This window comes from Pan troglodytes, chromosome 10 (assembly GCF_028858775.2).
Source record: "Pan troglodytes isolate AG18354 chromosome 10, NHGRI_mPanTro3-v2.0_pri, whole genome shotgun sequence".
Classification (NCBI taxonomy): Eukaryota; Metazoa; Chordata; class Mammalia; order Primates; family Hominidae; genus Pan; species Pan troglodytes.
Window position 1 is genome coordinate 8,924,654 of NC_072408.2, and position 27,202 is coordinate 8,951,855.

General features: G+C 39.0%; 1 protein-coding gene across 11 annotated transcripts in view; it reads left to right on the forward strand.

Annotated features, from left to right (window-relative positions):
* Positions 1-26,334, forward strand: part of ADIPOR2 (adiponectin receptor 2) — a 121,586-nt gene extending 95,252 nt beyond the window's left edge. For all 11 annotated transcript variants that reach the window (XM_054662989.2, XM_016922723.4, XM_009424601.5 and 8 more), the window contains 6 exons: positions 10,691-10,810; positions 15,556-15,727; positions 18,153-18,339; positions 18,589-18,776; positions 21,568-21,761; positions 23,601-26,334. In XM_054662989.2, the coding sequence (XP_054518964.1) occupies positions 10,691-10,810; positions 15,556-15,727; positions 18,153-18,339; positions 18,589-18,776; positions 21,568-21,761; positions 23,601-23,729 (990 nt within the window). In that variant the 3' untranslated portion in view covers positions 23,730-26,334. The remainder of the gene's footprint in view (positions 1-10,690; positions 10,811-15,555; positions 15,728-18,152; positions 18,340-18,588; positions 18,777-21,567; positions 21,762-23,600) is intronic.
* Positions 26,335-27,202: the final 868 nt, after the last annotated feature.

The window sequence follows — 27,202 nt, forward strand, 5'->3', positions numbered from 1 at the left end:
TCCTCTGCCTGGAGTGTTGTTACACCCACACCTCTGGCTAACTGCTGCTCATCCTTCAGTATTCAGGTTAAGTTCTCTACTTCCACTTCATTCTATTTCAAGTTTCCCATTGTTATCTTTAATTACCTTTTATTTTCCATTACAGTGCGTATCATGACATATATTTGTGTGACTTATATATTTATGTTTATAAACATATAAAAAACATTTTATAAAAATTTATAATTGTTTAATAATTGTTTTTGCTTGTAGACTCTTCAGTTCCATGGTGGTAAGAATCTTGCTTTTTTGTTTTCCTCTGATATCCTCAGAGTCTAACCTGGTCTTTGAGTGGCATATAACAAATAGTTGTTGAATGAATTTATCAGCAACAAATATAAAGTTCTGTGTCTAAGTGGTTTCAAGTATTTTCTTTAAAGAGATGTACAAAAGGAGCACGTGGGGATGTATACTATTTAGATGCTTAGGGAAGCTTAACTAATCTACTTCTTTAATCTTAGAATAAATACATTCTTATCAGGAGAATAATGATAGTTCACTTTTATTGATCTTTTACAATGGATGAAGTAATTTTTTGAGCTCATTTGAATATGTTATTCATTCCTAAAGTAGCCTTTTAGAATAGATATTATTAGAATCTGTTTTACAGATGAGGAAACTGAGGTTTCATGTGAATGTATGTGTATTGTACACTGGGACTCTTGTCATGGGGATGATATACTTTTTCTCTTCAAAGGGGCAGGGTTTTCTTTTCATTGGTTTATTGTAAAAAGTGCGATATGGCAATTTCAAAGTACATTTTAAAGTACATTATTTCCATAGATGATAAGAATTGTGGAAAAAGAGACCCTGTGATAGGTGATAGTGATCCATTGTAGTTGTGGAATTGGCTCTCAAGTAACGTTAAATAAAATACCTGTGTGTACAGTTAGATTACGTTTACCTGTGCATAGGAATCCCTTCCTTATTTGAGGTGATGGAGAGGTTAGTCTCTTTGGTTCCTTTTGAAGCAGAATGGATTTTTAGAAAGAGTATTAGAAACTAAATACTTTAAAATTGAAATCTCTGCAGTAGGAATCTGTATTTTTCACAAGTTCCCCTATGTGATTGTGAGGCACACTTAATGATAGAGAGCCAGTGATCACAGTTTTCTTTTCATAATGCATATACGTAAGTTCCAGACTGGTAGGAATTACATCAGGGTAAAGCTGGGCCTAGAGGAGGTGGGTGTTTCTTCTTTTGTAAATGCAGTATGTAATAGTATGCCTCTTGTCTCACAGGGTTGTAATGATAATAACTTAGTGCATGTAAAGCAGTGGTAACACTGCCTGGTACAGAGAAAGCACTTAATAAATGTTAGATGTAGCATATCATTGGAGGTGTATATTTGTGTCAAAAAGAAAAGACTTCCTCTGTTATATCCAAAGGACAAAGTTAATCTTTCTTTATTTCTTTTTGTTTTTATTAGATTTGTATTTATCTTATAAAAAATAGATTGGTGGTTATCTGTCTTCACTCACTTGAACATGTTTATTCTCTGCATCCAAAATAGTCCAGGAATGGCTGGACCTGGTGGCTCATGCCTGTAATCCTAACAACTTTGAGAGGCTGAGGCGGGCAGATCGCTTGAGCCCGGGAGTTCGAGACCAGCCTGGACAACATAGCGAAACCTTATCTCTGCAAAGAATACAAAAATTATCCGGGCCTGGTGGCATGTACCTGTAGTCCCAGCTGCTTGGGAGGCTGAGATGGGAGAATCACTTGAGCCCAGGAATTCGAGGCTGCAGTGAGCCATGATTGTGCCACTGCACTCCAGCCTTGGCAACAGAGTAAGACCCTGGCTCAAAACAAAAAATTACACATATAATGTATATTCCAAGAATATTGTATTTGTGCAATATTTAAGTAAAGAAATGAATGATTAAACCTGAGTTTTAGTCCTGGCTGTATTGCCAGCCAGATGTGTGACTTTGGCCAATTTTCTTGATTTCTTTGGGTTTCATTTTCCTTACATTAAAATGGAGATGTTTAACTGGGTGATAAACATCTAAGATTTTCTTATCCTCAAAATTTCTGTGGTCCCCGACACTATATTAATACTTTTTTGTAATGGGATAAAAAATGAGTGAGGGTCATAGTTTACTTTTTTCATAAATCAATCCAGTTAGGTATCTTTGCTTAAGCAGCCCTGTTTAATGCCTTCTTTGATCACTTTTATCATGCCTGGTTTTATTTAGTGAAGCCATTTCTGTGGACCAGTAAATAATTTTGAAGGAAATAGTTTGGTAAAAGGAAAAAAGCGGGGTTTTGTACTCAGAGTGACCTAAATTTGTATCCCTGATCTCTTCTGTATCATTATTTTTCAAACTTCTGTGTAAGAGGACCCTTCAAAGAAAAACAACAAAAACCTTATTAAAGTATTACACACACACACACACACACACACACACACACACACACACACGTAGATATATCGTAAGTGGATAGTCTGATAAACTTTTATAAACTAGACACTCCTGTATAACCAGCACTCCTGGAGGTCTCTTTATTACCTCCTCATAGTAACTGCCTATTCCCACTCCCCCAAAGGTAACCATTACCCTGACTTCTAATGGCATGGATTAATTTTGCTTGTTTTTATACTTTATCTCATTGTAATCATTCCATGTGTACTCTTGTATCTGGCTTCTTTTGCTCAGTATAATGTTTGTGAAATTCATCTGTATTTTCTGGGTATAGCTGTAGATTATTCATTTTTATTGGTCTGTGTTATTTCTTTATATTACTGTACCAATTTTTATTTTATTTATATGAAGGCAATCTGGGTTGTATCTAACTTGGGGCTATTATAAATAGTGTTGCTATGAACATTCCAGTACTTGTTTTTTAGTGAACAAATGTATGCACTTCCATTAGCTACATACCTGTGAGTGGAATTACTGCGTTAGGAAGATGATCCCATTCTCCCTTTAAACATCAAAAGTATTTAACAGACCTCACTACATGATACTCACATTTTAAATATTAGTTTGAAAAAAATACATGATAGAAATTGGCTATGAATTCAGTTCATCTTAAGTGAATTTGTATTTTGTGATTCACGCAGCACCTACATGATTTAAAGTAGTTACACCTACTTTATGAATATGAGACATTTATTCAGTCTACAGATTACATTTAATGTGCATATACACTTGCATAATTTTTGAAGTAATTAGCCAAGATAGTGGTGTTAGGTTGGGAATTAAGGTACTACTTAAAGCTGTGTACCTTCTCTTAGCTTCTGTTTCTTCATTTACCATGTTTGATCTAGATTTCCACTTAATAAAATGGGATAGAAATATACTCATTTCAGAAAATTGTTATGAAGGTTTGATTAATTTGTAAAAAGCACTTAGTACAATGTCTGGCATGTAGTGTATAATAAATAATAATTGTTACTCTGTCCTTCCTTTATAATAGTACTTGACTACTCCATAACTGTAGTAAATCCTGATAAACACATCTTGAAGTTATCCACATATCTCAGCCACCCTTGACTTCAACAGCCTTTTCATAAAGGTGATTCCTAAATCTATCATCTTAGTGCAGTCTTCTTTTTTTTCCCCCCTTTTTTCTTCTATAGCCTTCAAATGAGAAGTGCTTTCTTCTTTATTGGACTTGTAACCATTTCAAATTGAACTAATGTTAAACTAAGGTTAACTGTCCACTCCCCCATCAGCTTTTCCTTCTATTCTAACTTTCTAATCCTAATTTCTCTTAAATAGTACCAACTTTCTTTCAGGTACTCAGACTTGGTTCCTAGACTGTCAAGAGTGGAAGGGATCCCATCAGTCATTTAGTTTAGTAGACACATGGATGCTTTTAATCCTTCTACAAATGTTTTTAGTTTCTTTACCATGTGTTGGCACTTTGGACTTGAGAAGGCATAGTTTTTGCCCTTAAGCAGCATGTAGTTTAGTTGGAGAGACAGGTAAATCAGTACATTTGTGGTGAGTGCTGTGTGATTTTATGCACAGATTACTATGGTAGTAACTCCAGCTGCAAATGGATTTAGCTAAGAAAGGACTAAAGGACATTTTAGACAAAGGGAACAGCAGATGTGAAGATTCAGAAGCAGATGTAATATGATGCCTGTAGGGAATAGTAATAATAATAGCTAATGTTTATTGAGTACACACTGGCACATACTGATGTCTGAACCTGAAAAATTTCTAGCATAGCTGGAATGAAAGGTCAAGGTATAGTGGGGTGGAGGATGTGGCAGTAAGTAAGACAAGACACCTGGGGCCTGAAATCTAGGTCTTTAGCCTCCTGGTCCAGTATTATGCCATCATTCAAATTTCTTTTTGCAATTTATATCAGTTTCAAATTTTGTGTAATGTTGTGTACTGGTTGAAATGATTAGACCATTGCCCCTAGGCCTCTGACCCTAAAGCCTGGACTTTTTAAACTATATTTGCTAAAGTGTATAGTTAGGAGGCATTCTGTAAGCTTTTGGACAAAAATATAAGAGAGGCATTTCAAACCAGGTTGTCCTGATCTTTATTTTTATGGCTCCCCTCTGCCTCCCTGCTCCCTTTCTGAGCTTTCAAGATATTAGGTTGAATAAAGAGATCAGCCTTTATGGTTGTCCTACTTTTCTTCTGCTCCAGATTCTTCTTTATAAATTGGGAGATAAGGAACTTTTATTCATTCAACCTTCATATTCTGTTAAACTGGTTTACTTTAACCAAAATCAAGAATGCCACTATATAATAGTTTATTATAAGAAAACTAACTTGTAAATAGACTCTTGTCATCACTTCATTTTATTTTCATGGAGAAGCCTGCTTAAGAAATTCAATTAAGATTAGAGGCCGGGTGTGGTGGCTCACGCCTGTAATCCCAGCACTTTGGGAAGCTGAGGCGGGTGGATCACCTGAGGTCAGGAGTTCGAGACCAGCCTGGCCAACATGGTGATACCCCGTCTGTACTAAAAATATAAATAATTAGCCGGGCGTGGTGGCAGGCGCCTATAATCCCAGCTACTCGGGAGGCTGAGGCAGGAGAATCGCTTGAACCCAGGAGGCAGAGGTTGCAGTGAGCCAAGATTGTGCCATCACACTCCAGCCTGGAGGACAAGAGCAAGACTTCGTCAAAAAAAAAAAAAAAAAAGATAGAATTGCTATTTGAGAATTTTTAAAAAACTGAGTGATTTTAAAGATCTTTTCCATTAAGCTTTGATGGAAGTCAGAGTATATATATTTCTAGGCAGGCCAAAATGAATATTCATATAGACTAGATATTGTAGTTATTCTTTTGGAGAATACTGGGTATACATCCATCAATACTTATTCTTCAGCTATCATTTTTTTTATAGATACCTTTGTTTCCACAAACCTCTTTTTTTTCATTTGTTAGTAATATCAGCTTGCTAATGCCCTTGCTACACATTTCCAATTTCTAAAGTTAAGGCTGGCTTCAACCTGTCAACTTGTAAAAAGACCATAAAAATCACCTGTTGATCAAACTAAGCCAGGTTTATTACATACTCCAGTAAGGGTGAACACTGCCCTAAAGAGTCCTAGAAGTATTTCAGAAAGAAAATATTGGATATGGATATTTACAGGGTTTTGGGGTCTGGTTTCAAGTAATTTTACTTGGCCCTGTTCTGAGTTTGTGATAGAATTCTTAGACCAAGTCTTGATAAACAAATATTTATTTGGTAAGTGAGCGTGTTTGCCCAGTTGAGCAATTATTAAGGATCTAATTGAGCAGTCTGTTGTTCAGTTAAATGAATTTTTGAGAAATTCCTAAAGCTAATGATGAAGTTATTTACTGGTTTGCATTCTTACCTTCTTGGGCAAGAATTTCCGAGAACAAATAATAAAGTTCTGTTGATATAGGGGTCTTAGATCTTAGTCCTTATAATTAAGCTGTGTGAATGCAGAAGGTCTCAGTTCTCAATGACATTTATAAAGGCAGACAAATTTTAATCAAAGGTTTACTGTCTCCAGCCCTGGATAATTGTACCATTTCTTGACCTTTTTCATCTAATTGTGGATGGTAGATAGTATCATGATTGTGAGTCTTTGTGGCACTTCTTGTACTTCCACTAACATTTAAATACATCATTTATGTTTTGCTACTTTCCTAAATGCCCCCGAAGCTTTAGATGAACTAGTCTCTTTTTCTCAACATGGCACTTTCGCTTTTCCCTCTTGGTTATTTTCCTTTATCTCATCTTTGCAAAATTTTTATTCTTCATGCAGCCTTTCCTGAGCCTCATGATGTTTATCTTTGAACTAGCTATACCTTTTTTTCTATGAAGTCATTTATGTGGCTAATTTAGCACTTTATTAGATTGTAAGTCCATGGAAGACAGAGACTATGTTTTATTCATCTTATTTTTAATCATCTCATAAATATTTGTTAAACTGAATTACTCTGTTGAATTGAGTTAGGCCAAAACCAATAAATACCCAATAGGTTTGTGAATTATTTTCATATTAGACTGATCTTAAAGACCTTTTATCTTTATCACTATGGTTCTCTGTCTTTCCAAAGGTAAAGTGTACTCTGGAAAATTCTCATTTTAGATTGCAGTTTGGACAGATCATCAAAGTCAAATGTTACTATGTTTTGAAATACAGTCAGCAAAGTTCTCACAGATGGACTTTACTGAAAACAGATGGCGGGAGGGGGGAGATATTTCAAAATGTCTTTGTGCTCATTTCAAAGCATTGACCTCTACAAGTTTAAATATAGTTATTCATAGAAAAACCTGGAGAATTAAGTTTTATGCCTTTATTCTTGGCAGCTTTGGTTTTGTTTAATCTGTCACAATGTCATGTTTCTTGTCATAATTTTGTTGAGGGTGTGGTAAGGAGTATGACAACAGAAGCAGAACATAGCATGTATGTGATCATTGAATATAGATACAATTTATTGTTCAGGGAGGTATCTTTGGGTACTGTGGTTTGGTGGCTGTTGGATGGAAGTTAGAAATAGTAATTTCACTCATAATAAAATAGTTATTTGGACTTAATATTGGAAGACAGAGACTATTTTAAATATAGCGTCTAGCATAGTCTTTCCAAGCCATCAGTATGTGACATATGGTATACCCTAGGGGAAGTATTTTTTTATCCTGTTTTAGCCAGTGTTTAACTCTGCCACTGTATTCCTACTTTACCCTCTCTCTAACTCAGGGAACTGCATTTACCACCACCCACACCATGTGGATACTGCATTAGCAACTCCGTAATACTTGAACACAATAAATAGTTAATTATGGTCTAGTATTTTAATTTATCCTTTGAGAACATATTTGTGAATATTCTTTTATACAAGGGTAGGAATTGGTCATAGTACTTGATAATCAACAGATTTATTAATACTTTGCCCTTCTGAAGGAAATATTTTTGTTTTTGTTTGTTTCTCTTGTTGCCCAGGCTGGAGTGCAATGGCACGATCTCGGCTCACTGCAACCCCCACCTCCTGGGTTCAAGCGATTCTCCTGTCTCAAGCCTGCTGAGTATCTGGGATTACAGGCGCTCGCCACCTCACCTGGCTGATTCTTGTATTTGTAGTAGAGACAGGGTTTCACCACGTTGGCCAGGCTGGTCTCGACCTCCTGACCTCAGGTGGTGCACTCACGTTGGCCTCCCAAAGCGCTGGGATTACAGGTGTGCGCCACTGTGCCTGGCCGGAAATAATTCTTTTATAAAGATTCTGAATCTTGCTGACATATTGGGATGGATGGAAATATTTATCTTTACTAAAGTAATTTTTTTTTTTTTTTTTTGAGACAGGGTGTAGCTCTGTTGCCCAGGCTGGAATGCAATGGCACGATCACAGCTCATTGCAACCTCGACCTCCTGGGGCTCAAGGAGTCCTCCCCCTTAGCCTCTTGAGTAGCTGGGACTGCAGACAGGCACGCAGCACCACTCCTGGCTAATTTTTGTATTTTTTGTAGAGATGTGGTTTTACCATGTTGCCCAGGCTGGTCTCGAGCTCCTGGGCTCAAGCCATCCTCCTGTCTTGGCCACTATCAGTAGTCCTGTATGTAACCAGTTGCACTTAGCCTGATAATCAGAATTACTGATTGTGAGTAATCTCACTGATTACTTACTGAGTCACATCGATTCAGAGTGCAGTTTCATCATGTTTACTTAATGGTAGTATACATTAGCCATATTGTGTTTCATGTACATATATCTGTAGTTTTGAAACGGCTGACAGTAATTTGTATGAGAATAAAGACTCTCTGTTTCTTTGGAGAATCAAATACATGTTGAATATGTGCAAATATCTGAGCTATTTTATATAACATAATTTTATATTTTAAAATCGGTCTGCTATAATCATTTCAAGCTATTGCCCGTTTTCAGGTTTTATATAATTTTAATGGAATTTTGTCATTTTAATTTCATGTTTAATTAGGCACAGCCCTCATTAACTTATTGTTGAAAGTCTTCTAGAGCATTTATTAATTTAGCCATCATGTAAGTATGTTCCAGAAGCCATGGGGAAGAAGACAGACACTTAAAAATCTAGTTTAGGAAATGATACACTAAAAATGTAAAATTCTATTAAACATTAAATAAAACAGTATTAGTCAGTAAAAGAGCTGTAATCAGATATTACTGTCAAATGAGAGGCACAGACTTAAGTGCTAAAGAAGTCAGAAGAAGTAGTCAGAAGAAACAGAAGTCAGAAGAAGCAATTGCTGTGGATTAGATAGGTTATGCAGTCTCTAATGAAAATTGGTTCTTGGTGGGGTAGGGGGTGAAAAACTATTAAATACTACTATGGTTTGGAACCCCCCATAGGGCCACAGTACATAGATAGTATATCTGTGTTATTAAAATTCATGGGGATGAGGAAAGCAATCTAAAATGTCCCAGGGCCGGGTGCAGTGGCTCATACCTGTAATCCCAGCACATTGGAAGCTGAGGCAGGAGGATTGCTTGAGGCCAGGAGTTCAGGACCAGCCTGAGCAACATAGACCTCGTCTCTACAAACACGCATGTGCACACAACAGACACAGTGGTGCATACCTGTAGTGCACGCATGCACACACACGTGCGCACAGTGGTGTACACCTGTAGCCCCAGCTATTCAGGAGGCTTAGGTGGAGGATTGCTTGAGGCCAGGAGGTTGAGGCTGCAGTGAGCCATGATTGCACTACTGTACTCCAGGAGCCTGGGTGACAGAGCAAGACCCTGGGGTCTCAAAGAAAAACGCTGTCTCAAACTAAAAAAAAAAAAGGTCCCGGGGCTTGTGGGTAGCAGTAATGAAAGGTTGAGGAACGCGAGTTTAGGATAGTTAAAGAAGGGTTTTAAATAGGAACTATGAAGGTTAGTCATTGAAGGATAGATGGTAAGTTTTAGGTAAACAAAGATGGAGAGGTTATTTTATTCAGGATGGTTTTCTTGGAGATTATGTGTTTTTATAAAATCAGACTGGGTGTGTAACATGTCTCACATGCTGCATCATAGCCTCTAGTTAGTGTCTTATAAACTGAAGAGTAGGAAAATTAAAATCTCAGAATTTCCTTTTAAACAAGATCAAATTTAAAGTGTTGTAGTAGATTACCCATTGCCTCTGTGTTCATTCTTACCAAGTAGTTTTTTGATTAGAGGTAGAGGATTTATTCATTTCTTTGTGCAGTCATGTTAGCAGTACTGTTTATCTAAACAGACTCTTGGTTACATATGGAATTATGGTTCTCTTGTGCTGTCTTATTCATTGAGTTAAAGAATTATAGAATTTTTTTAGAGATGTAGAAGACTGTAGAGATTGTTTAAACTCCTCCATTGATACATAGGGAGAAAACGGACCTGCAGTGAAGATCCATTGATGTTAGTGGTAGAGCTGGCCTCACCACTTTGGTCTCCTGACTTCCAGTCTACTGCCCTTCTTCTCACAATATCATTTTATCTAAACCAGTATGAACCTTGGTCTGGAGGCAGAAATTTTAATTTTAGTAATTTATCTCTTTAGACCATACCAGATTGTCACTTCTTTTTCCATTTCTCTAGACAAATCAGTCATTTTCTCCAGAATGTGGAAAGGCAGTGGGTTTTGGAGTTTGACTTTTCCACTTCAGCTTTAACCTTGGACAACTTACTTAACTTCTTTGCCTAATGCTCTTATATGTTAAATGGGAATGAGAATACTTACTTAATAAGGTGGTTGTTAGGATTAAGTTAGATGACCTATATATAAAGCCTTTTCCTCTGTGTTGGATATATTTAAAAAATTTATTAAATGTTTTTCTCCCCTTTCTTTCTCTGCCACTAGAGTACTTACCACATTGTGTATCACAGTTAGTTATTTTATGTGTCCCAGGTGCGAGTCTTGGAGGTTTTCCCCTTAGTAATTTCTCAACTTTATGTAATATTATTATGGGGTCTATGACACAATTTTTAAAAAACAAACCAGTAAAGCCAGGAATTTGCTACTGAAACAGAGATGCTGCTATAGTAGACAGTTAATTCATCTGTCAGAGAAGAATTGAGTACTAGTGTTCATTTTTAATACTAATAATTCTATAATAAACTGACTTACTATATTGTTGATTCTTGTCTAAGGCCTTGTTTTGACCTTAAGAATTTCATTATAATTCCGCAAGGGAAATGTATTGATTGTGTCATTTGGCTCCCAGTGTCTGTCCTTGACTGTTTCTGTGATTGCCTTGCAGAGCTCTGAGGAACATGAGTACAGTGATGAAGCTCCTCAGGAAGATGAGGGCTTTATGGGCATGTCCCCTCTCTTACAAGCCCATCATGCTATGGAAAAAATGGAAGAATTTGTTTGTAAGGTAAGAGTGCAGTTTCTTGTCATTGTCATGCTATATATTTAGCCCTTCCAAAACAGAAACCTTTAAAGAGAGTGGTAGTACTATAGCCTTTGGTTTGCTTTGGGGAAGATCTGTGGCAAGATGGGGACAGAAGTGGTCTTGGGACTCTAATCCTGTTGAAGACAGAATACATTTGTTGGCTTGTAGTAGCCATGATAAAGCTCTGATAAAACTAGGATATCCAGCTGGGAAACAAACATTTCCTAATGTAGGTTAACAGAGTAAATGTCTTATTGGTGGTTTAGACAAACAGAATGAAACATAGTCAGAAGTGGTTGACGCCTGGAGATATGAAAATGCCCTCCTCAGGTCCCTTAAATCTGTTCTGCTGAGTGACTGCAATGGCAAATGTGCTGTTCTTTCTAGGGATTCTGTGAGTAATCAGGCTACTCTTGAGAGAGAAATTTTCCAGTTTTCATGTACATCTGGTATTTTCAGTTCAGCTGGTATACATTCTGTCTCTTAAGGTTTTTCTTCCAGTCCATTGTCTTGATTCCCTGGGACCTATGATGGGATTCTTTTTTTTTTTCTAAACTAGTAATTAGAATTGAGTTTGCTTAGAGAAAATAGACACACTGATAAACTTGTAGGCACTTGATCAATCAGATCAATAAGGGCCCTGGCAGGTAGGATCTAATTAATGTAAGTCGATCAGTCTGTGTGTATATGTATGTGTATGTAAATTGATTTATTAAACATTTCTGGAGAACTCTTTATTATTTAGAGAGAAATTTTTGTGACACTTAGCTTTTCATGGCTTTTATGAAACCAAAACTTTTTATGTACATGGTCTTAGATCCAGGAGGCTAAATATAGGTTTTCTTACATTCACAATAATGCTGGAAATAATTGGGATCAGTGGACTTAGAATACTATTACTTTGGACCAGGGTATGAAAAGAGAACATTGTGATCTGAACATAGACATCCTTTCCAAGACTAAGGGTCCAGTGGGTTTTCAGGGGGAGTTTAAACATTTATGGGTCTGTAATAGAAAATTTTAGCCAGTTTGAAAATGAGTGAAGAAACAACTGAACAGAACAATAGATTCATTCTAGTGATCACTGTCTCAGGAGAATTAGCACAAAGGGATACAAAAGATTATTTTGTTTTTAAAATGCAAATTTGGTGTGAAGAAATCTCTCAAAGTTGGCAAATTTAGTATCTGGGCCATTAGGGGATTTTAATATTTAGAGATCAGCGGGGTACCGTAGCTGACTTAACTGCCTTTTTGTCCTCTCCCTTTCTGAACAGAGAACAAAGAATAAAACAAATAAAACTCTAAATTTAACAGCGAATCGGAGAGTAAATAGGGCAGGACATTTGTTTGCTACAAACTATGATCTTCTGAAGGAAAAGGAGTGTTGTAAATATCGCTTAGCAGTTTGTTGATGACAGCAGAATGAAGAGGCATCCTGTTACATAGTGTTGTCTGGTGTGGCTCAACCCTGCCATGGCAGTGCAACTGACCACACTTGAAAACCAGCCATGTCTAGTGGCACAGGGATTCTATTTCTTGGACTGGAAGCAAGTAAACAGAGACAGTTTAATATGAAATGTGCTGTGGATAATTTAGTCTTTAGAGTTTCCACGTTTGATCTTGGTCACTCTTTTTTCCCCTAGACTTCAGTGTTTGCTATTTACCAGCATAACCAGGTCCATGTGGGAATAGGATGTATGCTATGGGGAGTTTATTTGTTTTTGAAATTTATTTATTTTTGAGTCTCGCTCTGTCGCTAGGCTGGAGTGCAGTGGCACGATCTTGGCTCACTGCAACCTCCAACTCCCGGGTTCAAGTGATTCTCCTGCCTCAGCCTCCTGAGTAGCTGGGATTACAGGCATGCGCCACCATGCCCGGCTAATTTTTGTATTTTTAGTAGAGATGGGGTTTCACCATGTTGGCCAGGATGGTCTCCATCTCCTGACCTCGTGATCCGCCCGCCTCGGCCTCCCATAGTGCTGGGATTACAGGCGTGAGCCACTGCGTCCAGCTGTTTTTTTTAAGAAATGTTTTTGTGCATTTTATGGTCTAATATACCCACATACCCAGTGGATTATTACTAAGATATTTGAAGGTAGGCAGTGTCTTTGTCAAGCTTATAAATAAATATGTCTTTGGCTAAGCCGTGATCTTATTTTTTTATTCTAGGGGGTAAAAGAGGATACCTATTTGTGTTGGAATTTGGCTGACTGTGTATGACTCCAGGTTGAGAATGAGGGTGCAGTGTCTGTTGAATGTGTCACTAATTGCAGTGTAATTAAGAAAGTATAGCTCCTTGTCTCAGTATCTAGACCACTAGAACATTTGTTTAGAAATAACAGGGAAAATCACTCTGAAATTGTATGCATATATAACCAGTAAGAAACTCACATATTCTTTTTGAATGTAAAAAGGGAACATATGACTCTTTTGTCTGTGTGGGGTAGCAGAGTAGCAGTTTGGATACAGCAGAGCTGTGTGCACATTGTGAATTGCCTTGAAGATGTAAGGGTTGATTTCTGTCTTCCTCACCCTCTCAGAAAATAAAATTCCCCCAAAGTAAGGTAATAGCAACATTCTGTAAGGTTAATCTCAACAATAGTGGTCTTTTCCCAAATTCAAATTTGATGCAAAAAATTCAGTATCTTGGTCTCTCTCTGACACTAAAAGAAGCAGACTGCAGAGGTTGACAGACTTCCAACAGTTCCAACAGAAGGGATACTGGATCCCTGATCCCCTTTCTCTCTTTCTCTCCATCAAGTCCTGTGGAAGATCTCATACAGCTACTTTTGTAAGTGGTAGTACTATTAGCAGCAGATGTTAAAAATATAGATTAGTCTTTTGGCATTATTTTATTTTATTGTATGTTAGAAGCAAGCATAGAATGGCCACATTAGCACCAGTAACCACAGACCCCACGTTTTGAGTTGGAAGGTGAGGGAGGAGAGGTTTTGTATGGCTGGGGGCAGGAAGAGCAGGGAAGAGGCAGGGGGCTAGTTTGGTTAGAGTGTTAAGAGGGACACATCTGTTCTTAAATTGTTAGTCCTCACTTCCTTTGGATGTGGAGATGTTACACAGAGGATTAGTTCTTTTACAAATATCTGTAAGGAAGTAAGAGAGCAGAGAACAAGAAACAGGTTGTGGAGCAAAAGGAATGGGCACAGTAGCTGGTGAGTAAGTGGCAGTCTTTCCATAGAGTAGAGAGAGCGCCAAGTTTCTGTGGCTTACCCATATTGTCACAAGACCCTGTAGTGGGTAGGGTGGAGGTCATTGTCTGAAGGTGAATCTTGCTGATTTGCAGCCTGGATTCTTGCTTTATAGGGTAATAGACTGGAAGAACTGCTGAGCCCACATTAGCTGGAAGATAAACCATGTGCCTGCCATTTTTCCTTACATCTTTCTGTCTAGCAGAAGCAAGTTAGTCAAGATTAAGTGATCCTTGTGGTGTGAGCTCTCGGGGCTATGAGACATTAAAAGAAGCAGAGTGCAGAGGTTGACAGACTTCCTACAGAGGGGATATCGGATTCCTGATCCCTTTTCCTCTAGAATCTGATGCGGGAGGGACCATGAGGAAACGGGAGGAAAGGGCGCTGAGGGACTGAAAGGGCGGTTAGGGCTGAGCTTCTTTACCATCTCTCTGTAGCATGAGAAGGAAGATGGATTAGTCACTAACTGTCCGACAGGAGATAGCCCCTGGGGATAGTCATGTACTGGCTTTGGAGTAGATGCCAGGGATTACTAACTAATTCATGAAATGCTTTGTGTCATTTTGTTTGATCTTCATGATTTCCCTATGAAGTAACTGAAGCGCTATTTTACAAATGAAGGAGCTGCAGGTTGGAGGTTTTATAATTAATTAAATCTCATATAGCTAGTTAATGCCAGGGGTCCACAATTTTCTGACTCCTGTGCTCTTTCTTTTCTGCTTCATCATATTTGCGTAGTGGGAAGAGAAGAAAGAGTAAGATGGAGGGAGAGATTTTAGCAAAAGGCACAAAAATATGATTCTATGTAATTCTGTTTTTACCAATAGGAATATTAAATATAAAAATGTTCATATTTAACACCACAGGGATTTATCAGAGGTAAAGTCTGTTATATAGGATGAAGGAGGTCAGTATGAGTGAGACTTTGGAACCTTCATCCCACCATTAGCCAGGTTGAAACAAAGTTTGAAACCACTCTTTTAGGGCATTTCCTATAAATTTGTTTACTCTTTTCTTTTCCTAAGGCCCCCACTTAAAAGTATATTTTTTCTTTCTTTTTTTTTTTTTTTTGAGGCGGAGTTTTGCTCTTGTTGCCCAGGCTGGAGTGCAATGGCGTCATCTCAGCTCACCACAACCTCCGCCTCCCGGGTTCAAGCAATTCTCCTGCCTCAGCCTCCCGAGTAGGTGGGATTACAGGCATGTGCCACCACACCCGGCTAATTTTTTGTATTTTTAGTAGAGATGGGGTTCGAGCTCCTGACCTCAGGTGATCCACCCACCTTGGCCTCCCAAAGTGCTGGGATTAAAGCCTTAGCCACCATGCCCGGCAAAAATATCTTTTTCATCAGTCTTTAAAGAACTCAGAATATAAGACATTATACATTTTGAGATGTTTGCCTTTTTAAAAATGAATTATTTTTCCCATTATAAAACAGTGTGATAAGACTCAGTTGTTAGGGGTCAGTGTTGGTAAATTGACAACTAAAATCACAAAGATGTTTGATAATACCTCTCTGCCAGGTATGGGAAGGTCGGTGGCGAGTGATCCCTCATGATGTACTACCAGACTGGCTCAAGGATAATGACTTCCTCTTGCATGGACACCGGCCTCCTATGCCTTCTTTCCGGGCCTGTTTTAAGAGCATTTTCAGAATACACACAGAAACAGGCAACATTTGGACACATCTCTTAGGTATGTAATGTCAGTGATGTAATGAGCTGGCGATTCACTTTCTTCCTTTTTATTTTCATGTATTTGAGGGTAAGCACAGAACTTCAGAAATGTATTTGGATTTGCCATTTTGTTTTCTGAATTTCTAATGATGAATTTTCTGACTGGTTTACTCGTAGTTTATCCTGGTTTGCACTATGATTTTGTTATAACTTAAGTTATATTTCTTTCTACTAGATTTTCAGATCTTGTCCTTAAACCAGGCCAAATAAAAGTTGCTATACAAAATGTGGTTGCATATTGTAGTGACCACTGAGAAGAAAGTATTATTTAATAGAAGTAATCTGATCTTTTAAAATGCATTACTTATATGCACTGCTAATTTTCAGTTTGGCCTGAAGTAGAATATGGACTGTAATTTTTTCTCCATAATGATTGTATATTAAAGAAAGAATACTGTAGAGGAAAGAATAGTCTTTCCAACAAATGGTGCTGGGATAACTGAGCCATATGTAAAAGAATGATCCCGAACTCACATATGCAAAAGTGAACCCAAAATGGATCAAAGACCCAAACATAAGAGCAAAAACTATAAAATCCTTAGGAGAAAACATATATAAATCCTTGTAAGTTTGGATTAGGTGACTGTTTCTGAGAATTGCCACCAAAGAAAAAATAGATAAATTGGACTTCGTCAAAATTAAAAACGTTGGTATATCAAAGTGCATTATCAAGAAAGTGAAAAGACAACCCATAGAGAAGAGAATATTTACAAATCAGCTAGTTGGTAGGGATCTAATAAATAACTCCTACAACTCAACAATAAAGACAACCGATTTTAAAAATGGGTAAAACATCTGAATAGATGTTCTTCCAGAGAAGATCTAAAATGGCCAATAAGCACATGAAAAGATGTTTGTCATCGTTAGGCATTTATGAAAACGCAAATCAAATGCTTTGAGAAATGCAGTGAGAAATCTCAACACTTCACACCCACTAAGGTGGCTATAATCAAGAAAATGAAAAATAACAAGTCTTGGCAAGGATGTGGGGAAATTGGAACTTTCGTACGTTGCCAGTAGGAATGTGAAATGGGGCAGTCCCCATGGAAAAGTCTGGCAGTTCCTCAAAAAGTTACATAGAGTTACCAGAAATCAACTCCTAGTATATTACCCAAGATGACTGAAAACACGTTCACATAAAAACATGAACACAGAAGTTTGCAGCAACATTATTCATAATAGCTAAAAAGTAGAAGCAACCCAGATGTCTGTCGACTGGTAATGGATAAACAAAATATGGTGTATTCATACACTGGAGTATTATTTAGCTGCAAAAAGGGATGAAGCACTGATACATGCCACAGCATGGGTGAGCCTTGAAAACATTTGCTAAGTGAAAGAAGCCAGACACAGAAGGTCACATGTCATTTGATTCTACATGCATGAAATGTCCAGAACAGGAAAATCCATAGAGACAGTAGATTAGTGGTTGTTTAGGGCTGTAAGGAGTGGGGAATGGGGGATGATAGCAGATATAGTACTTCTGTTTGGGGTGATGAAAATATTTTGGAATTAGTTAGTGGTGATGGTTGTACAACCTTGTGAATATAGTAGTTTCTGGCCTTACTCCATTTGATTTGCATTTCTTATCACACATTTGATTTCCATGGTGCCTCTAAGTTCCTGCCTGCTAGTATAGTGAGAGGAGAGTAGAGGGTCAAATCAAGTTTGTTGCTGACTTCTAATTCAAGGGTAATTTTTAATTAAAATGATAAAACAATTACTTAGCAAATGTTGAAGTTGAAATTTATGTGCCTGCCTTGTGTTAGGTGGCCCCTCCCTAAGCAATAGGAACATGGCATCTTTCTGTGTAGAACAGTGTAAGAATTGGTTAGGAAATGGCCTGAGTAGGCATTTTGTCCTTAACTCTTGAATCTCCTGAACCAGTTGATGAGGGCCAGAGAAACAGCATGACACTCCCTGACAGCTATTGGTAGAGGAAAGCTGTATTTCTTGGCAGGGTTTAGGGGTATTGGAATTCATTGTAAAAACAAAAGCAAAAGCACAATGGACCTTTGAAAGCTGGACTATGAGGTATGTGCCAAAAACTGTATAAATGAAACTATTCTACATCTAGAGGTAGAAGTGGCTTCATTATGTCTTCTAAGAAGTAGCAGCAGTGTCTGATTTCTTTTTAGATTATGCCCTTAGATAAGTTTTTATATTCTGTATATTCAGTTTATGAAGCTGAAGTATTTCTGATACCAACAATGTTGGAAGTAAACCACAATTTTGGATAGGCTTCAGTTATTTGGAAGATTTTTCTCATTGAACTTTTGATTCAGATATTGTTGTAATGCAGAAGGATTGAAAACAGAATCAGTTATAATACTGTCTCTTCTAAAGGGTGATATTTTATCTATTTTCTATGCTCTTTTTCCTAGGTTGTGTATTCTTCCTGTGCCTGGGGATCTTTTATATGTTTCGCCCAAATATCTCCTTTGTGGCCCCTCTGCAAGAGAAGGTGGTCTTTGGATTATTTTTCTTAGGAGCCATTCTCTGCCTTTCTTTTTCATGGCTCTTCCACACAGTCTACTGCCACTCAGAGGGGGTCTCCCGGCTCTTCTCTAAGTAAGTATCTGTAAAGCCCATATTTTGGCCAATGATTTAGAGGTAGTGCATTAGGGAAAAACATTCAGCAGAGTTGGCAGAATTCTTAATATCATCTCATGCAAACTTTTTTTTTTTTAAATTAAAGAGCAACCCAGTTTGGCTCTTAGCTGTCGTTGATGGCTTATGTCATGAGGGATTAATTGGAACCTGTAGTGGCCAGTAGTTTTAAAATTACTGCATTAAATGGATTTTTTTTTTCTGTCATAGACTGGATTACTCTGGTATTGCTCTTCTGATTATGGGAAGTTTTGTTCCTTGGCTTTATTATTCTTTCTACTGTAATCCACAACCTTGCTTCATCTACTTGATTGTCATCTGTGTGCTGGGCATTGCAGCCATTATAGTCTCCCAGTGGGACATGTTTGCCACCCCTCAGTATCGGGGAGTAAGAGCAGGTAAGAGCACGGGGAGGTTCTACATTCGACATTCATTTATTCACTAGTTAAATTCACTATTTATTAAAGTTCTACCATTTGCCAAACATTATGCTGTGTATTTGTGATGCCAAGATGAAGAAATCATAGTTCCTATTGTTGGGGGTTTTTTTGTGTAGTAGTCGTAGTAGTTGTTGTTGTTAGTAGTGTTTATTAATTGTCTTAAAGCATTAGGGTTGAGGGGTCATGGTGAGTATGAGGTGATATAATTTGGGACTGTTACTTACTTGAGTTTATGGCTAAACACCATCCAGAAAGTGGTAGTCTATAACTTTTGTAAACAATGATTTCTCTTACTCATTGTGGAGTGTACTTTTTGTAGTGATTCTTTTTTTGTTGTCATTTTGTTTTGTTTTATATTTTTATTTTAGAATGGATAATCTGCTTAAGGCTTCACCCCCATGCTGATTATGTTTTGTTAAAGTGGGCACCATATCTCCCTTCTGATGTAGGGATAAAGGGGCTTTTTATATTTAGGATAATGCCTGTTTAGCTGGAGATCATAGAGAAAGCCACAAGCCCCTCAGTGCCTTGGCTGAGTCTTCTTGTAGGACATGGAATTAGCAGAGATGTTCTTGTCTCCTACTCAGTGTCAAGCTCAGTGCCCACTGAGAATGAACAAGGAGTGTTTTTCCTTTCGTCCTTAAACCCCCAAAACCATTTAGTATTAAAATCTAAACCCTGGATCATCTGGGGGTACCTGGAAGGTTAGACACAGAAGTAACCTCATGTCAGTGACCACTGTTAAAACACTCTGCCCTCCTCCTTTTTGTGTTCATATGAGCAAATGAGCATTGGTCAGGGTCAGCTTTCAACAGTACTTGAGTAGTACAGTGGTGTTAAGCCTGCTTGAGCACATGAGATAAGAATGTCTTTGCTGAGTAGAGCTGAGCATTCTGTTATTTACATACATCAGAAGAACCAAGCTCCTGAGCCTTTGACTTAGAGAATGATAGGCAGAAACCATTAGCAGCCTTTGCTTAGCATGTAGAGGAAAAGAACAAGTGAATAGTGCAAAAGTCTAGCAAATCTTTCCTTAGAGGAGCAGAGGTAGGAAATAGTTTTTCTTTAGGTCTGCTTGGTTCTTATCTGTTGTGAGAGCAGCATTGCCATTTTCCTCTTCTCTTTTAGATGTCCATTTTATTTGTGAGTATGCATCCCATAGCTGTGCTTACATACATTGCTGTATACCAGCAGTTTATTTGGTAATGTCCACAGCAAGTAATAGGTTCTTTATCTGTTGAGAAAGCTTTTACCAAATGACAGCTTGTTTTGCAAGGGTCACTGTTAACTCTGTGTCAAAATGTAGGAGCAGTTACTGGCAGGGGCAGGGAGCTCCTGTGTTGCTTTGGCTGATACACGGGTTTCAAAGTGGATTTACATCAGTGGACTTCACATTTTTTTTTCCATCATGACATTTTCTATTACAGTCCTGAACACGTGTATCTATACGTAAGTTCATGTATATATAAATTACAAAACTTTAACAAAATAGTATTTAATCCTCCACTTATGTTACAGTCTGATATTTTAAATTTTATTCTAGTTCATTTAAAAAAATGCTGGTTGAGACTCATTTAATTGATCTTAGAACTTAGGTCATATTCAGAAGTTTAAAAAAACATTACTTTAGATGCTTCTGGAGGCAGTAAGGCAGTAGGGCTGTGGCTGAGTGATTTGCTAGACTTTTGTACTTGATTGCTATTTAGGGGCCTGGGAGCTTATAGTATTCTCTCCCATCCCCCACCCCCATTAGGTCATTTGTTAAAGGCATTTAACAATTTTTAAGTGCCCAGTTATAGGTTATAGATTTAGATTAAATTTTTTCTTCTTTTTTTTTTCTTTTCTTTTTCTTTCTTTCTTTCTTTTTTTTTTTTTTTTGAGATGGAGTCTTGCTTTGTAGCCCAGGCTGGAGTGCAGTGGTGCCATCTTGGCTCCTGACCTCAAGTGATCTGCCTGCCTCGGCCTCCCAAAGTGCTGGGATTACAGGTGTGAGCTGAGCCACTGCGCCCAGCCTTAGATTCCTATTAAAAATAGGTGATGCCAGGTGATGTGATCATTCATCGCCTCTCCACCCCAACAATGCCTGCTGCTTCAAAGAGAAGATGGGATACGTAAAATTGCTTGTATTGTAACCTGTGTCTGTAAAAGGACAGGCTAGGACAGTTTAAATAAACTCCTGGAGCTGTCCTTTCCGAAAACATTTAGCAACATTAATTCAAAACCCTTGAAGACTGCTGACTTATTAAGCTAAGCCTCTCTTAGTGAGGCTCATTGCTTTTTTTTTTTTGAGACGGAGTTTCACTCCTGTTGCCCAAGCTGGGGTGCAATGGCATGATCTCGGCTCACTGCAGCCTCTGCCCCCGGCTTCAGGTGATTCTCCTGCCTCAGCCTCCCGAGTAGCTGGGATTACAGGAGTGCGCTACCACGCCTGGCTACTTTTTGGATGTTTAGTAGAAATGGGGTTTCACCCTGTTAGCCAGGCTGGTCCCAAAGTGCTGGGATTACAGGTGTGAGCCACTGCACCCGGCTGGCTCCTTGCATTGTAAATCTTTAGAACATAGCTGTGTTGTCTTGTGTGACAGTGTCCCAGAGTTTGAAGAACCTTCTTTTTCCTTTAAAACTGGAAGCTAATTTTATATGCTACTTTGAAATATTCAGTTTACAGAGTTAATGGTGCTGTGCTGTAATACTGACTTCTGGCTCTTTGTTTCTCTTCTGCATTACTTTACTCTCTTCTTGTGACTCCTAGGAGTGTTTTTGGGCCTAGGCCTGAGTGGAATCATTCCTACCTTGCACTATGTCATCTCGGAGGGGTTCCTTAAGGCCGCCACCATAGGGCAGATAGGCTGGTTGATGCTGATGGCCAGCCTCTACATCACAGGAGCTGCCCTGTATGCTGCCCGGATCCCCGAACGCTTTTTCCCTGGCAAATGTGACATCTGGGTAAGTATGTCGGGGTGACTGAGTGTGTAGGTATCTGCTCATGAGTTATTGGCATCCTGCAGAGTGATGCAATAGAAAAAGTTTTAGACACAAAGTCAGGAGAGTTGTATCCTGGTCCTAACTCCCTATTGAGCTTTCTCTGGACAATAAGTACAATAATAACTAACATTTAGTGAGCACTTCCTTGGTGCTCAGCATGGTACAGAGTGCTTTGCACGGATTACCTCATTAAATACATTAGCCCTATGTGGTATGATAACTCTTGTTAATGTCTTCATTTTACAAAGCAGGAGACTAAGGCTTAGGGAGGTGAGGCCACTTGTCCAAGCCATGTGGCTATTTAAGTGGTAGAACAGGAGTTTGAATTAGGCTAGTTTTAATATCAGAATCTGTGCTCTTTTTGACAATGGAAAGTCATTTTGCCATTCTTTGTCTCAGTTTCCTTATTTATGAAATGAGGATGATAGACCAGATTTTCACCAGAGCCCTTTTTAGGACCAGATTTCTATCAGGGTCTTTTTTTATACCGAAATTTAGTGATTTGTAATGAGAGACTGAGTGTATGTATGTCTGGTGGAAGAAGAGGGATTGTGAAGAAGAGGGAACTGGATTGAACTGGATTGTGGTCATTGGTAAGAGAGGAGGAAAGAGAAGAGGGAAAAGAAAATATAAGGACTGATATAGATAGAAAAACTTATAACCAAAGAGGGCCTGAAATATTTTCAACAAGACAACATTGGAAATACGCTTAATGTGAAATCTGACCTTTGTAATTCTGTTCCTCAGCCTATTGCTGATTATTATAGACTAACCTGATGATCTCATCTCTTTAAAGTTTAGTTTAGCTATCTGAAAAATGAAGATGATCTTGAACTTAAGCAATCTTTCTAGCTTCAAATTAGCTAATTTATCTTTCTGATTCATCATCATCATTTTAACATTGGTATGGAGGGGTTTTTGCCCTTTATCCCCTTTCTTTGGGGGAAATTAATCCCGTTTGGTTTCCTAGGAAACATCTCTTGGGATGTGACTTGATTTCTTCTAGTTTTTGCTTCTAAAATCAGTGTTTTTCTCTTGATAAATACTGCTTTGCCACTGTACTTTTTCATTTTGAGATTATAATGATAGAATAGTGTAATTTTTGAAGTGCAGCGAGCAATTGATTACCCTTCTTGAGATGTGGAATAGCATTCAACAGAACAGGTAAAATCAGAAATAATGTCACTTGCTTGTAGACCAGCTTCTGACTTGAGAAGTAAAAGGGCCTGTTTGCTTAGTTTTTGACACATTATGTAGTTCATGAAATTTGAGAATCGTAGCACTGAAGGAAACTCTGGGGACCATATGTTGTGACATTCCACACACCATCCTGGAAGCCTCTTTAGTTTTTCTAACAGAGAGCAACATTTAAATGACCATAGCTCTAGTCCTCTTGTCCATGACAAAATGTCCATCAGCAGTGAGTAGGAAAAGGACTGTATGTGTAATCATAGCCCATGGCTAGGTGTCAAGGGATCCTTGGGACCTTTGTGGCCTGTTAGCAAGAGAGTCTGTGTGTCATTTGCCACTGGTTTCAGTGTTAAGTTTGTAGATTTTTATGTGTAGAGCTTAGTGGCAGCACCTTGGTTTCTTTGGGAACAGCTGGCTTTCAGCTCAGCAGAATGTGATACACCTAATGGATATTCCAGGATCTGTGGACGCCTTGAATTTGAGCTCTGTCACATCCATTCCCTGCCTTCTGCTCAGCATAAACCAGGATTAAACGATCCTAAGAATCTTTAGCAGTCTTAATAATGTATGGGTTTCTCTACCCCCTTCTCTTCTTTTTTCCCCCTCCAGTTTCACTCTCATCAGCTGTTTCATATCTTTGTGGTTGCTGGAGCTTTTGTTCACTTCCATGGTGTCTCAAACCTCCAGGAGTTTCGTTTCATGATCGGCGGGGGCTGCAGTGAAGAGGATGCACTGTGATACCTACCAGTCGCCAGGGACTATGACCCTAAACCAGGGCCTGCAGCACTTGCGGGCCTCCCTGCTGGCTACTGATGCCAGTACCAGAGGAGCCCCAAAACTTTGACAGCCTCGTGGGCTTTGTGACGGCCCAGGGGCTCTGCGTGGTACATGACTGAGAAGAGAAAAACAAAAATAAATCATACCTCAAAGGATGGAGTGCATCAATTGGGAGAAAAGGAGACATAGCCCAAACCCTGGCTTATTCTTGGGATCTACTGATTGCGGGCTCTGCAAGACCCTTGGCAAACTGGCTTCTGATCCATATCATATTTATTTGTAGAAGATGGCGAAACAGTTTAGCTGGTGGTTCTTTCTTCTCCCTTTCTCTCTCTCTCTGACAATAATACAAACCAATTTAAGTGAACATTTATATCCGATAAGGGGTGGGAGTGTGATTTTAAATGCTCTTTTGGGAGAACAAAGAAATTAATGTAAATAAGATTTCTAACTTTAAATAAGACTTTATATAAATGTTTAAAACATAGGGGTAAGGGAGGGAGGGAGAATTTTTGTATAGAATGAAACATGCAAGTACCACACACTGTTTGAATTTTGCACAAAGAGTGACTGTAGGATCAGGTGATAGCCCCGGAATGTACAGTGTCTTGGTGCACCAAGATGCCTTCTAAAGGCTGACATACCTTGGACCCTAATGGGGCAGAGAGTATAGCCCTAGCCCAGTGGTGACATGACCACTCCCTTTGGGAGGCCTGAGGTAGAGGGGAGTGGTATGTGTTTTCTCAGTGGAAGCAGCACATGAGTGGGTGACAGGATGTTAGATAAAGGCTCTAGTTAGGGTGTCATTGTCATTTGAGAGACTGACACACTCCTAGCAGCTGGTAAAGGGGTGCTGGAGGCCATGGAGGAGCTCTAGAAACATTAGCATGGGCTGATCTGATTACTTCCTGGCATGCCGCTCACTTTCATGGGAAGTCTTATTAGAGGGATGGGACAGTTTTCCATATCCTTGCTGTGGAGCTCTGGAACACTCTCTGAATTTCCCTCTATTAAAAATCACTGCCCTAACTACACTTCCTCCTTGAGGGAATAGACATGGACCTTTCCCTGACATAGTTCTTGGCATGGGAGCCAGCCACAAATGAGATTCTGACGTGTCCAGGTTTCTCCTGAGCTCGTCTACATAGATTGGTAGACCCTTCCTTTGGATTAGGAAAGATGAGTTTTACCTCTGGTACACTGTCTTGGTAAGCCTGGATGTGACAGACGCCTCGGCTCTCCTTGAATAAGAAAGCCAGCAGAACTCTTAAAGCCAGTTGTAGTACGGAGTTGTCAGCACTCACTGAACCTCACTTTACAGGGTAAGAGTGGCGTGGCATTTTAAATACAATGGTATGTTATTGCCAGGGAGTGAGGTACAAGACGATGGCTCATGTCACAGGCCTACCTGATAACGGTGTCAGAGAAAGTGGTGGGGAAAGGATCTGGTTCATGGAATTCTGATCTTGGCCCATAGGTGAACCACCAAAATAGTGCTCGAGTCTTAGGTTACTGTCATCAAAGACTTGGGATGACTCCATTATATCCTGGGATTGTGGGTATTAGAACTAAATATGGAGGTCCTGAGCATGGGGACTGGCGTCCTCAGTAGGTGTTTGGGAATATGGGAAGGGTCTCCTATTTATTCAATAGAGTTTTCTCAGTTATTTTCCTCCCTTGCCCTTGCAATCTCCAGCAAAAGGTGGGATCCAGGAAGAAAGAATCCAGTGTAGAAGTTGAGAAGAACTTGAACGTTTTGGTTCTGGATAAGGTCACTGTCCTAGGTGCTAGGTGGACCGATCAAAAGACTCAGTGGATGAACTGGTGCAGTGCCTGACAGAATAAAGAACAGTATTAATCCCTTTGAGAAAGCATAGTGCAGCAGGACAGTGGCCATTTGGACAGAAGACCACTTAGTTTCTTGGGAGCAACAGCACATATCAGAAGCCAGACTTGCTCTTCGGTCATGTACTTTGGGATACAGCGTATAGGTGCAGCCCTGTCACAACACCAACAGAAGTAGCAGCCTCTGGGTGCAGTCACCCACACCCCAAAGCTGGAAGGATCTGGTTCAACATAGCACAAACCCTTAGGAAAAATGAAATTAACATCACTGATGTGTAATCCAGTAAAATCTCCCTTTTTCGGGTGTGTATGTGGGCATGTGCCCATTTCTATGTGTGTGTCTACGTGCAGCTCACTACCAACAGCCTCATGTGCACTTGACCTGACAGTGCTCGCTGAGAACTCTCACCAGGTTGGCGCCTGAATGCCTTACTCTCAGCAGTCAGAGGCTTGCTTGCTCTGTGCAGATTTTTAATTTTCTTTTTTGGCCCTAGGCTGGTTGGGACCTCTACAGCTTCATTTTTTCACCATTAAATAGTGGCCTTTTTCAGTATTTTCCCTCTTCCCCTTTATAAATTATGCTAAAGCCACAAAGCACATTTTTGGGGATCATAGAAGGTTGGGGTTCCAGAAAGGCATCTGTGTGATGGTTCCATTGATGTGGGATTTCCCTACTTGCTGTATTCTCAGTTTCTAATAAAAAGAACCAAATGAAATATGACCTGTTGTGTGTTTTTTTATTGCCATTCAGCTTACCTCCCCTTGGCTTTTGGCACTTTTCTGAAGCTCTAACTTAGACACTGTGATTTAAGAAATTTTTGGAAACTTCCCCTTCGGGATGCAGAAATCAAAGTGCTTATGCCCAACTCCTGTTTCCTAACTCAAGCTTTCATCGTAACTTGCACCAGGTTTAGAATGGAGGGGAGAGCAGCTCTAAGGGGCAGTTCTTATTTATTATTGAAGTTTATAAAAATAGTCTCTAATGTAACACTTGATGCCAAGGGATGTGTTAGAGAACTGTCGATGTCATATGATCATAATCACAACCCTCTGAGCCATTCAGGAGTATTTTCACTCATTTTATAGATGGGGAGACTGAAGCTTAGGAAGTTTAAGAATGACTCTGGTGCCAGCACTGTATTGGAGAAAAGAGTGAAGAGAAAATTTAAGAAAACCTTTCTGTATTTGTTTTTCTGATTAAACAGTCTCATGTACATTGACTTAAAGGTTTTGGGGTTCATTAACCTAGTCCCTTCTATATAAGAAGAGGATCTGGTTCGAGTTGGTGTTTGAAATAAAAAAAAAAAAAAAGGAATTCCAACCCTTTTGCCTTAGGTAAATTTAGTTTTTGGAAGGGCATTTCCAGTATCGGGATAATATGTTCATTCTGAATTCTCATTTTTAAGTATAGATTTAACTTTAGAGTGTCCCATACCTTACCTGGGCATAGACATTGGATCATTCCCTGCTTTTGACAAACAATATTAGCTGAAGCCTACTAATAACCCACTTGTCTTTTCCTAGTCTCTTCCCAAAAGGCATCTGAGCCGGGCATGGTGGCTGACGCCTGTAATGCCAGCACTTTGGAA